The sequence below is a fragment of the Sapajus apella genome, unplaced genomic scaffold (assembly GCF_009761245.1).
Source record: "Sapajus apella isolate SASKATOON/1434 unplaced genomic scaffold, GSC_monkey_1.0 scaffold36, whole genome shotgun sequence".
NCBI lineage: Eukaryota > Metazoa > Chordata > Mammalia > Primates > Cebidae > Sapajus > Sapajus apella.
This window is the reverse complement of record NW_022436976.1, coordinates 31224832-31237033: the sequence shown is the minus strand read 5'-3', so window position 1 is coordinate 31237033 and position 12202 is coordinate 31224832. Positions and strand designations below refer to the sequence as shown.

General features: G+C 52.1%; 1 protein-coding gene across 6 annotated transcripts in view; it reads left to right on the top strand.

The window, feature by feature from the left end:
- Window positions 1-12202, top strand: part of ACOT11 (acyl-CoA thioesterase 11) — a 57899-nt gene that overhangs the window by 36638 nt on the left and 9059 nt on the right. For 3 of the 6 annotated variants that reach the window (XM_032296884.1, XM_032296887.1, XM_032296885.1), the window contains 6 exons: window positions 2884-2944; window positions 4572-4670; window positions 5148-5283; window positions 8128-8284; window positions 9762-9881; window positions 11782-11926. In XM_032296884.1, the coding sequence (XP_032152775.1) occupies window positions 2884-2944; window positions 4572-4670; window positions 5148-5283; window positions 8128-8284; window positions 9762-9881; window positions 11782-11926 (718 nt within the window). Of the gene's footprint in view, window positions 1-1292; window positions 2488-2883; window positions 2945-4124; window positions 4445-4571; window positions 4671-5147; window positions 5284-8127; window positions 8285-9761; window positions 9882-11781; window positions 11927-12202 lie in introns of those variants that run through there. The other 3 variants (XM_032296886.1, XM_032296888.1, XM_032296890.1) reach the window with 3 other exon arrangements.

The following is a 12202-nucleotide window of genomic DNA, read 5'->3' as shown; positions in this document are numbered from 1 at the left end:
TTACCTAGTCAGTATTCAGATGCCCAAACTTTCTTATGAATTTGTTTTTATTTTGTTTGCTTTGCAGTTATTTATTTTTTCAGAATGGAGCCTTGCTCTGTTGCTTGGGTGCAGAGGCAGCATCATACACAGCTCACTGTAGCCCTGAGCTTCTGGGCTCAAGCCATGCTTCCGCCTCAGCCTCCCTAGTAGCTGGGACTATAGGCATGTGGCACCATACCTTACTAATTAAAACATTTTTTTTGCCCGTAGAGATGAGGTCTGGCTATGTTGACCAGGCTGGTCTAAATTCCTAGCTTCAAGCAATCCTCCCACCTCTGCCTTGTAAAGCTCTAATATAACAGGCTCGAGCCACCATACCCAGCCTGCAGTTATTTTGTCACTCACGTCAGGATGCAAATAATTGTAATTGGTTGCCTCTAAAAAAACCTCTATGGAGACCCCCACCATCCTCCACCAGCCCGCTGTCTCTCTCTCTCTCTCAAAATGTATTTATTGAGGAAAGCTGGCCATTTGCCTTTTAGAGTCCTTCATCATCTGGGTTTGCTATTTGAATTTCTGTGGTACAATTAACACATTTCTTTGTCTCCTGAGAGTAGATTGGTCTAGGGAAGGGCTTCATAGGGGGTCAGATTTGTTTATGGGGGCTGCTTGTCTGCATTGTGAACACTTGGAGGGGTGTCCAGGAGTTCCGGGGTCCTTGAGGAGGCTGGACAGGGGCCCTGGGGAGGGATCCAGTTTAGGCCTGAGCTGTGGGGACAGAGGGCAGTCAGGAAGGAGGAGAAGCTTAGAAGCCCGCATGGATGTCGACTTGGCTTTGGGGGACACCAGAGAGAGAAGGGAGAGGAGGAAGAATCACAAATTCCTCCAGCACCACAGAAAATAGACTTTTATTTTTATTTGGGGGACCACAGAAATTTTTTGTCCTAATTTTTGATCATGAAAACTTTCAAACATTAAACACTAAGACCCAATAATTAACATTTTTCTAAATTTGCTTTATCTATGTATAGATAAAGGAATACATATACGTTCTTTTTTATTTTCTTGTTAAAAGACAAAGTCTCGCTCCATCACCCAGGCTGGAGTGCAGTGGTGCAATCTTGGCTCACTGCAACCTCTGCCTCCTGGGTTCAAGCCATTCTTGTGACTCAGCCTCCTAAGTAGCTGGAATTACAGGTGTGTGCCACCATGCCTGGGTAATTTGTTTTTTTTTGTATTTTTAGTAGAGTTTCACCATGTTGGCCAGGCTAGTCTCAAACATCTGTGCTCAAGTCATCTGCCCGTCTTGGCCTCCCTAAGTGCTGGGATTGCAGATGTAATACGTATACCTTCTCTCTCTCTCTCTCTCTCTGCTAAAGGATTTGAAAGTGAGTTGCAGACATTCTGATGCTTCATCCCTCACTCTGTCAGCATGGATCTCCTAAAAATGACCCCCACCCCATGACCATTAGTATTGCTGAAAAAATGAACATGAATCAACAAATGTCTGGCAGATATGAGCTTGTGGTATTTATTGAGCTCCTGCTATGGGCCAGGCCTGGCACTTGGCTCAGCCCCTCTTTCTCTCACTTGACCCTCAGAACCATAGGCAGTAGCCATGCATTCTCTGTACTTTACATAAGAGGAGATGGACTCAGAGAGGCAAAGTGACTCACCCAAGGTCACACAGCTTTGTAGTGTGGTGGTCAAGGTGGAGCTTGACTGGAACCTAGGCCTGTGTGGCTATACCCACTGTGTTCATGGTGGCGCCGCCCCTTGACCAGCAGGCCCCTTGGAATGCATCCTTCCTAGGCTTGGCCAGGATACTGTGTCACTTGAGAAAGAAGTCAGCATGGCACTCTCCATGTTCATGAACCAAGGCCCAGAGAAGTGAAAGGACCCGCTGGAGGTCACACGGCGATTGAATGGGGCCAGCCTTTAGCCTCCTGCCCCTCGTCCCCACAGTCCATCAGTGGGTACCCTCTGCCCCCTCCGTTAGGGACAGCCCAGGTAAGGTGGCTTCCCTGGGGATTCATTTAGATGTGGGAATCATTCCAGAAGGACAGGCCGCAGCTGGGAAGAGAGAGGCTGGTGCTGTCAACAGAGTCAGTCTAGAAGCCTGGCTGTGCCACTTTTTAGCTTGGTGACCTTGGGCAAATGACTTAACCTCTCTAATGCTCAGTTTCTCCTAAGCCTACCTGCCAAGCTTATTCTGAGGCTCCAGAGGGGTGGGCCTGAGGCTCCAACAGTGCTGGGCACCTTGAAGGCATTTTTAAAATGTTTCCATTTCTCTTCCCACCCTTCGTTTATAGCGTCTTGCCTTACTAGGCATTCAATACATTCAAGAATGCATGAATTCGGTTAGCGACCCTTTATGGGAAACCCGCCCTGTGCCATGCGCTAGGCCTTGGAGAGTCAATGGGGAGCAAAACACATGGCCCTTCCCCCGGTAGAGCTTACGAATGGTGGGAGACACGGCTCAGTCTGCCAGGACAGTGCTGCAGGGTGAGCCTCAGCAGGCTTCTGTTGGTGGGTGGGCCACTGCAGGGCAGGGACGGCTTCCCCGAGGAGGGGACCACTGAGCCAAGAGCAGAAAGAAGCACAGGCATTAACTGGACAACGGGGAGCAGGGAACGAGGGAGCAGATGAGTGCAATTGTGCTACTTCTCTCAGCCTCAGCTTCCCCATCTGTAAAATGGGATGCTGACGCTATCTTGCTGGCTGGCTTTGAGGACTTGGTGACATCGCAGATGTGAATATGTTCTGCAAGCCATGTTCTCCCGCCAGCTCCCCACAAAAGAGGCTCTGCAAGTATCTGAGATACTTGTTCAGGTGTCTGAGATACCCTGTTCCTCCCTCTGGCTCCTCTGGAAGGCTCACCTCCTACTTTCCTCTCCCCAGTGTTGGACAAGTGGTGAATATCAAGGCCAAGGTGAACCGGGCCTTCAACTCCAGCATGGAGGTGTGTGTGGTGGGCACTGCCTGGGCGTGGGTGCGTGGGTGGGTCCTCTACCTCCTCTCCCTGTTCTCCCTGCAGCCCAGGCCCACTCACGCTCTCGGGGCCCTGATTAGAGCAGCTGAGTTCTGCAGTGGTTGGCAGGGCAAGGGGAATCCCAAGGATCTTCCTGTCCCAAATCCCCTAACGCAGACGGGAAAATCCAGGCCTGGGGAAGGGAAGGGACTTGCCCCAGGTCACCGAGCTACGTAGATTCCAGCGTGGCACTTGACGTCCAGACCCGAGTCTTCACTTCCAGCCTCGGCAGCCAGGTGTTTGTGGGAATGGAGAGAAGACAGCTTCAGCACCTGATCTTGGAGGTGGAGCTGGGGCAGCAAGAGTGCTGGGTTCTGGCCCCTGAGCCTGCCTCCCACAGCGTCTCCCCATTTGCAAAAGGGAACATGATTCCTGTGTTGCAGGGTTGTTGAGTTAATGCGGGGGACTGCTGGTGATGCTCAGGGCTCTGTGAGCTGTGGGGGAGGACTCTGTTTCCCGCCTGCAGACTTCAGGCCCAGGCAACTTCACCAGCTGGGCCAGTGGTTCTTGAGGGAGAACGGAGGCTGGGTGGCATAGTCCTGACTATGCCTCTGGGCACCCCATAAATGCTCAGGTACCCCCAGGTGCCTGTTCTTCATTTTTTTTTTTTTTTGAGACCGAGTCTAGCTCTGTCACCCAGGCTGGAATGCAGTGATGTGATCTTGGCTCACTGCAACTTCCACCTCCTGGGTTAAAGCGATTCTCCTGCCTCAGCCTCCCGAGTAGCTAGGATTACAGGTGCCTGCCACCAAGCCCAGCTAAGTTTTGTATTTTTAGTAGAGATGGGGTTTCACTGTGTTGGCCAGGCTGGTCTTGAACTCCTGACATTGTGATCCGCCTGCCTCGGCCTCCCAAAGGGCTCAGATTAGGAGCGTGAGCCATCTCGCCTGGCCTTGATTTTTTATTTTTGTTATGATTTTTTTGAGACGAGGTCTTACTCTTTCACCAAAGCTGGAGTGCAGTGATGCAATCATAGCTCACTGCAACCTCAAACTCCTGGGCTTTAGCAATATTCCTGCCTCAGCCTCCTGAGTATCTGGGACTACAGGCATGTACCACCACACCCAGATAATTTTTGTGGGTCTTTTTTTTTCTTTTTCAGAGACAGGGATCTCACTGTGTTGCCCTGGTTGTCTTGAACTCTTGGCCTCAAGTGATTCTCCTGCTGCAGCTTCCCAAAGTTTTAGGATTATAGGCCATTGAGCCTGGCCTGTCCTTTAAATTTAGCCAAAATTCTACCTACATTAAGCCCTGTTGTAGACATAGTCTCATTTTAATCCTCTCAACAATCCTTCAAGGGTAGGTCTGATCACTCCCATTTTGCAGATGAGGAAACTGAGACCCAGAGAAGGGATGTGACTTGCCCAAGGTTTCATGGGGATCCAAGGGCAGAATCAAAACCCACCTCAGATCTCAGGCCTGCCAGACCTGGTAGGTGGCACAGAAACTCTAGGGGCCTGGCCTGGGCTAAGACTTGCTGTCTGGTGGAGCTGTGGGGCTTCTCACTGGTGAGTGCAATGTTGCCCCTTGTTCCTTCGCCCTTACTGTTCCTCTCTAGGTGGGCATCCAGGTGGCCTCGGAGGACCTGTGCTCTGAGAAGCAGTGGAATGTGTGCAAGGCCTTGGCCACCTTTGTGGCCCATCGAGAGATCACCAAGGTGAGCGGGTGCCCTGGCTGCTCAATGCTGCTCAGCAACCTGGGCACCTACCATGGCGACTCTGGATCAGGATGGGGAGGGACACAGCAGGAATCCACAGCTCCCAGAGGAAGACCCAGTCCCCATTGCGTTTGGACCCCCCAGCTGCCTCGCCTCTCTTTTCCCCCACCTCTCCCTGTGCTTCTCCAGCAAGGATTCTTCTGGTCCCACCATTCCACATGTCCTACAGTGACACCCCCATCCTCTGAGCCTTTGCCCAAGGAAGGGACCTGGGTGGGAGCTGGAGGATGAGTATGCGGTATCAGGTCATCATGGAGGCGGGAAGATGGGGCAAAGAAGGAGGAAGCCTTGGAACTGAGCAGTGGTCCAGGCCTGCTGTGTGCCAGCCTCAGGCATGGGATGGCACTGGGGACAGGCCCTTGTGCTACTTCAGGAGACTCGCCCTGAGGGTCCCCTAACCTGTCCCCTGGCTGACAGGTGAAGCTGAAGCAGATCACGCCACGGACAGAGGAGGAGAAGATGGAGCACAGCGTGGCGGCCGAGCGCCGGCGCATGCGCCTTGTGTATGCGGACACCATCAAGGACCTCCTGGCCAACTGCGCCATTCAGGACAGTGAGCAGCTGCCAGTGTGCATGGGGAGGGTAGCTGGGTCCTGCCTGTCCCCTCTGCCCCGGGACCCCACTGGGCAGAGGCAGGAAGGGAGGCTCCGGGGCCTCTCTAGCTCTCTTGGCCCCAAGGTCTTCTACAGGGAAAGGGAGTGTTTGGTCCTCCTGCCAGCTCCCAGGAACCATGAGGCTGCGGTTAGGTCCTGTGGAAATCCCTTCGTTGTCCAGAAAACGCATTTTGGCCTCCAGAAGCCAAGGTGTTTGGGAAGACAGTATTGAGCAACGCCTTGAATATTCTGTAGGAGTTTTTAAAGTGTATATATATATATATTCATCTATAAAAAGCATATATAAAACCTGGCTGGGTACGGTGGCTCACGCCTGTAATCCCACCACTTTGGGAGGCCGAGATGAGCAGATCACGAGGTTAAGAGTTCGAGGCCAGCCTGGCCAACATGATGAAACCCTGTCTCTACAAAAATTAGCTGGGCGTGGTAACACATGCCTGTAGTCGCAGCTACTTGGGTGGCTAAAGCAGGAGAGCTGCTTGAACCCAAGAGGTGGAGGTTGCAGTGAGCTGAGATCACGCCACTGCACTACAGCCTGGGTGAGAGAGCAAGACTGTCTCAAAAAAAAAAAAAAAAAAAAAAAGCATATGTAAAACAAGTGGCCTGGTGCGGTGGCTCATGCCTGTAATCCCAGCACTTTGGGAGGCCTAGGTGGGTGGATCACGAGGTCAAGAGATTGAGACCATCCTGGCCAACATGGTGAAACCCCATCTTTACTAAAAAATACAAAAATTAGCTGGACGTGATGGCAGATGCCTGTTGTCCCAACTACTCAGGAGGCTGAGGCAGGAGAACTGCTTGAACCTGGGAGGCGGAGGTTGCAGTGAGCCGAGATTGTGCCATTGCACTCCAGCCTGATGACAGAGCAAGACTCCATCTCAAAAATTAAAAAAAGTAAAAAACACATATATATGTATGTGCTTACGTATATGTGTGTGTGTATATATGCATACACATACACACACGTATATATATATTCCCTCCCCCCAAAAAGATAGAAAATAAAAAGCAAAACTCCTTTCTATCCCAGAACCCAGGTCCTCTTCCCAGAAGCAACTACTAACCATTTTAGGGTCTCTTTCCAGACGTAGTCCCTGTATATCTAAGCATAGCATCTTTATTCAGCCCCTGAGAAGGGGCATTCAGTACATACTGTCTGTATCTTGCAGTTTTCCCATTAAAAGTATATCTTGAGGGTTGTTCTATACCAGTACAGAAAGATCTCCTTTGGACCGGGTGGGATTTTGACAGGTGGGAGTTAAGGAAAGGTTCCTGATAGAGGGCACAGCCTGAGCAAAGGCCCAGAGGGGAGACTTGGACTCATTTACTCATCTCCAGAATGAGTCTTCCTTGAAACCCAAAGGAGGTGATCTTAGGCGAAAGTCTCCCCGGAGTGGGGAGAGAGCAGAGCATTCAGCTCTGATGTTCCCTCAGGCTCAGTGGAAGCGGCAAGCGGTGCCCTGAGCCCGCGTGTCCTGGTTATGCAGGGCTTGGAGGCTGGAGCTGAGGAGGCCCAGCTGTTCTACAGTCACCAAGGCCTCCTTGCTCCATCTACCCCCTTGCAGCCCCCTGCGTCTCTTCTGTCCTCACAGCCCTTCCACCAAAGAATCAGCTCAAGTGCCTTTGCCTGGCACTTGATGCAGCTGCTCAGCTTGACTGGGTACTGTCTCTTGACCTGCTGCAGCTCCCGCTAAGCCACAGACCCCATTGCCCTGTCAATACCCTCTGCATCCTGTCTCCAGACTTTGGCTCAGGCCACCTTCACCTTTCCCTCCTGTTGGCCCCCGCCTTGCCTGTGGCATTTCAGAGCCTGCAAGCCAAGCTAAGGGAATGCCAGCTCTTTGATGGACCTTCCCTGAAGAAGTATCTATGGGAGATGGGAGACAAATGGCACCACCTTGGGTTTGGTGGGGCATGCCAACCTCTGCTGCCCTGAAGCCCAAGGCCTCATTCACTGCCTAGCCTCTTCTACTAAGGATATCCTAATGCCGTTGCTGCCAAGGATAAGGGAATCACCAGGGCAGAGGGTGGGGAAGAACCGTCCTTTCTGAGAGTATATTTACTGGAGCACTTTGTGATTATGATTTTTTTTGAGACAGAGTCTCACTGTATCTTCCAGGCTGGAGTGTAGTGGCATGATCTCGGCTCACTACAACCTCCGTCTCCTGGGTTCAAGTGATTCTTGTGCCTCAGCCTCCCAAGTAGCTGGAATGACAGGCGCCCACCAGCATGCCCAGCTAATTTTTTTTTGTATTTTTAATAGAGACAGGGTGTCACCATGTAGGCCAGACTGGTCTTGAACTCCTGGCCTCAGGTGATTTACCCACATTGGCCTCCCAAAGTGCTGGGATTATAGGTGTGAGCCACCACGCTTGGCCTTGAGTCAAGCACTTTATGACAATAATCACATTTCATCTTCAGACATTCCTGTCAGGTCGGGTTTGACATCTGTCTGTACAGATGAGACAGCCGAGCTTCAGAGGGATTACTTGATTTGCCCAAGGCCATGCAGGCAGTCTGGAGTGGAGCTGAGGCTCAGACCAGCTGTTTTGTCTCAGAGCTGGTGCTGTGTCCACTGCGCTTGATGAGCTCATCCCTTTCACCCTGTGCCCTCCATTCCTCACCCGGGGCCACCCGCTGCCTCATGTGTGCTTGGTGCCGAGTAAATAAAAGAACCTGAGTGGGGTGGAGAGGTGGGGGTCCTGGGGCTGCCTGTGGGGAGGGGCTGCCCTTGGAGGCCTTCTCACCTCCTCGCTTCCCTCCCTTACCCCATCCCTGGTCAGATCTGGAGAGCAGAGACTGCAGCCGCATGGTGCCGGCCGAGAAGACCCGTGTGGAGAGCGTGGAACTGGTCCTGCCTCCCCACGCCAATCACCAGGGCAACACCTTTGGGGGCCAGATCATGGCCTGGATGGAGAATGTGGCCACCATTGCAGCCAGGTGAGGGCAGAGTGTGCTGCCTCTGCCTTCCCTCCTTTCTCCTCCTCCCCTCCTTGGCCATCTCCCTCTGGAGGGGAAGCCACAGCTTGGGGTTGGCGTTCAAGGCTTCAGCTGTTCCGAATCAGAGAAACGAATTTTTGTGAACTGACTGTTCCTTCTTCTACTCAAAATGCTCCCATCTTTTACGTGGGAAACACCAGGTTTCTTGGCCTGGCACTAGATCCTCCCCTTGATGTGGCCCTACCTGCACTCCTTCTAGTGTATATGTTCCCTTTACATCAAGCCATTGTCTGTTCTTTGTTGCCATCCTCCACTTTCCCAGCCTCTGCCTTTGCTCCTGGTGTAGCCTCCTGCTGTGCTTCCCTCACTCTTCTTCATCTGAAGAAGAGTGGGCGAATATCCCGCCCACTTCCTCCATGAAGCCATCTCTGACTGTTCCCTCTTCCAAGGGGTGAGAATTGTTTTCTCTCCCATAACCTCAGCCTGTTCAGGGCTTGTTCCACTCCACATATCAGGGCACTTTTTATGGTTATGGCAACTGACCTTCACGAATTGACACTCTCACACTTCCATGACTTTGCTGTTCCCTCTGCCAGGAATGCCCTTCCCAGCCAGGCAGATTCCTCCTTATTCTTTAGAGCCTGGCTTAAATGGCCCCTCCTCCAGTTTAACCTGTGGGAGACAGTGCATCATTTATGCCATTTTGGGCAGCCCTGGCTATGAGTACAGTAAGATCTCAGAGAAGGGTGAGGGTCTGATGGTTAGGGAAGGCTGCCTGGAGGAAGAGTACTTCAGCTGGGCCTTGAATGCCAAGTAGCTTTGGATAAGGGGAGGGCTTCTAGATAGTGGGAACAGCAGGTATCAAGGTGGAAAAGTTGAAAGAAAAATGGGAAAGGGGTTTACCCCAAGCCCTGCTTTCTTCTGTCCCCTCAAACTTGGCTCCTTTCCAGCCATGCATAGACCTCAGTATTCTAAGCTGTGAAATGGGACTTTAGTTCTGTGCCTCTGAGCAGAACTACCACTGGGTTGGGTGGCAGTGGGTGGGTCAGAATGTGTGGCTCCAGGCTGGATCTGGGATGGGACCAGGGTAGAAGGCCAGCCCAAGCTGGCCTAGCATGGCAGCTCACACCTGAAATCCCAGCACTTTGGGAGGCCGAGGTGGGCAGATCACTTGAGGTCAGGAGTTCAAGACCAACCTGGCCAACAAGGTAAAGCCTCATCTCTACTAAAAATACAAAAATTAGCCAGGCATGGTGGTGCGTGCCTGTATTCTCAGCTACTTGGGAGGCTGAGGGAGGAGAATCGTTTGAACCCCGGAGGCAGAAGGAGGTTGCAATGAGCTGAGATTGCATCAGTGTTGCCTGGGCAACAGAGTAAGACTCTGTCTCAAAAAAAAAAAAAAAAAAAAAAAGCTGGCCCAAACTAGCGTCTGAAGCACTGGGGCATTCCTTCTGTCTCCCCACCCCTGCCTCCTCAGCCGGCTCTGCCGTGCCCACCCTACGCTGAAGGCCATTGAGATGTTCCACTTCCGAGGCCCGTCCCAGGTCGGCGACCGTCTGGTGCTCAAAGCCATCGTGAACAATGCCTTCAAACATAGGTGAGGGTCTGGGATGGGCGAGGCCAGGGCCATTCAGGGCTGAGGGCTCTTCCTGACCCTATGGCAAACCTTCCAGGTGCCCTTTTCCCTGCAGACAGGGTCTAAGTCCCTGCCTGGCTGCTGAGTTCCTTCGTTGTCTCTGAAATTCAGCTCTGATGTCCCCACCTTGGGAGCCTTCCCTGACTCCCAGTCCTGCCCACCCCAGCTGCGTTAGGGACCCCTCCTCTGGGATGCCCCAGCCCATCTCCCGCTGTCTTAGACCAGTGTCTGTCTCACTCCTTGGCTCCTGGCCCCAGGCTTGCCTGCTGTAGATCACAGGGCCACTTCTTGCCTGTGTCTGGTTGTTTATCAAACCCTTTCCCATGCACTTCCTAAAATAATTAGTCCACAGAGTCCTTGCCTTTGCAATGACTTATGATACTCCCATGAAAGCTGACTTTAAATAAGTATATTTTTTGAGAATTTCAGAGATCATTATTTAGTCATTAAAAGTGAGGGAGCAGGAGCCAGGCTGCCGGGTTTGAGTTTGGCTCTCTGACCTTGGGAAGTAACTTAACCCGCCTGAGCCTCAGTTCTTTCATCTATAAAATGGGGCTCATCACAACTACCTCGGAGTTACGCGGATTCAATGAGCTGTTACTAGTAGAATGCCAGAGAAAATGCCCAGTAAAGGCCAGCCATTGCGGCTGCTCTTACTACTACTGTCGTTCTTTGCAGTCTGGCCCGCACACACGCTGCTGCGGTGCAGGGGAGAAGCCCTTTGCGGGAGCTGTGAAGCCTGGTTTCTAGTCCAGATTCCAGGAATCCGGAATTCTTGGCAACGTTATTGCCTAGTTCTAGGCCTTGGTTTCCCCATCTATTTAATGTCCACATTCTGCAATCATAGAACTTCCAAAATGAGGGGGAATGGTGGTGGCTGCTATCTTATAATGAATAAAGATGGTAAGTGGCTGGGCGCGGTGGCTCACCTGTAATCCCAGCACTTTGGGAGGCTGAGGCAAGCAGATCACTTGAGGCTCAGAGTTCAAGACTAGCCTGGCCAACATGGCAAAATGCTGTCTCTATTAAAAACACAAAAAAATGAGCCAGGTGTGATGGTGCACACCTGTAATCCCAGCTACTGGGGTGGCTGAGTCAGGAGAATCACTTGAACCCAGGAGACAGAGGTTGCAGTGAGCCGAGACTGTGCCACTGCACTCTAGCCTGGGTGACAGAATGAGACTCTGTCTCAAAAAATAAAAGAATAAAGAAATAAAGATGGTAAGGTATACACGAATAGCAGCAACTGAGCTGTTTGAGGCAAGGCTGCCACAGAGCTTGTAAATATGCACATAGTGAACATTTTCTAATTAGGCTGTCCACCTCCACTTCCTGGTTTATGTCCTTCCATACCCTTCACGGTTATGACAGCATACTTATACCTTTGCTTTCTTGTTGGTTGCCTCCACCCCTGGCTGTTAGCCCGTGAGGCATGGACTGGACAGGTTTATTCACTCCTGTGTCCTCACAGGGCTGAACGAACAGGAGGTGCCCTGTAAACATTGGTGGAGGGAGTGGTCCCAGGTGTCCTGTCACTGGGACTCGGATCTAGGTTGCTGGAAGAACTGCAGGAGTGTGTGTGCATGCATGTGTGTGCACATATGTGTGTGGATGCATGCGTGTGCATGTGTGTGTATGTATATGTACATGCATGTGTGTGGATGTGTGTGTGTGCATGCATGTGTGTGAGTGGATGCATGTGTGTGTGCACGTGTGTATGTATATGTGTATGCATGTGTGTGTGTGTGGATGCGTGTGTGTGTGTGTTCATGCATGTGTGTGTGAGTGTGTGTGTGTTGGGGAGGAGGCATGGCCCTCGGGAAGTTCTGTCCAGGATGGAAGCTGCACTTCCTCCCCTCAGCATGGAGGTGGGCGTATGCGTGGAGGCCTATCGCCAGGAGGCTGAGACCCACCGACGCCACATCAACAGTGCCTTTATGACTTTCGTGGTCCTGGACGAAGATGACCAACCTCAGCTGCTGCCCTGGATTCGGCCCCAGCCTGGGGTGAGTGGAGTCAGCACCCTGCTTCACCAGCAGCTGTCCTCCCCTCCCTCTCTGCCCTTGTGTGGTGGAGCCTGCCAGCCCCCTACAGGGACACGAGGGGCCCACTCTGCCCTGGTGCTGGGACACAGCCAGCTCTGAGAGTTCTGGCTGTGAGCCCCAGGATGCCCCTTGTGCAGGGCGGACTTGTTCTGCCTGGCAGAACTCCGAATATGTGTGGGTCTGGCTCAGAGTTGGGGTTAATGGGCTGTCACGAGCCTGCAGAGTTGGGAGAGCACT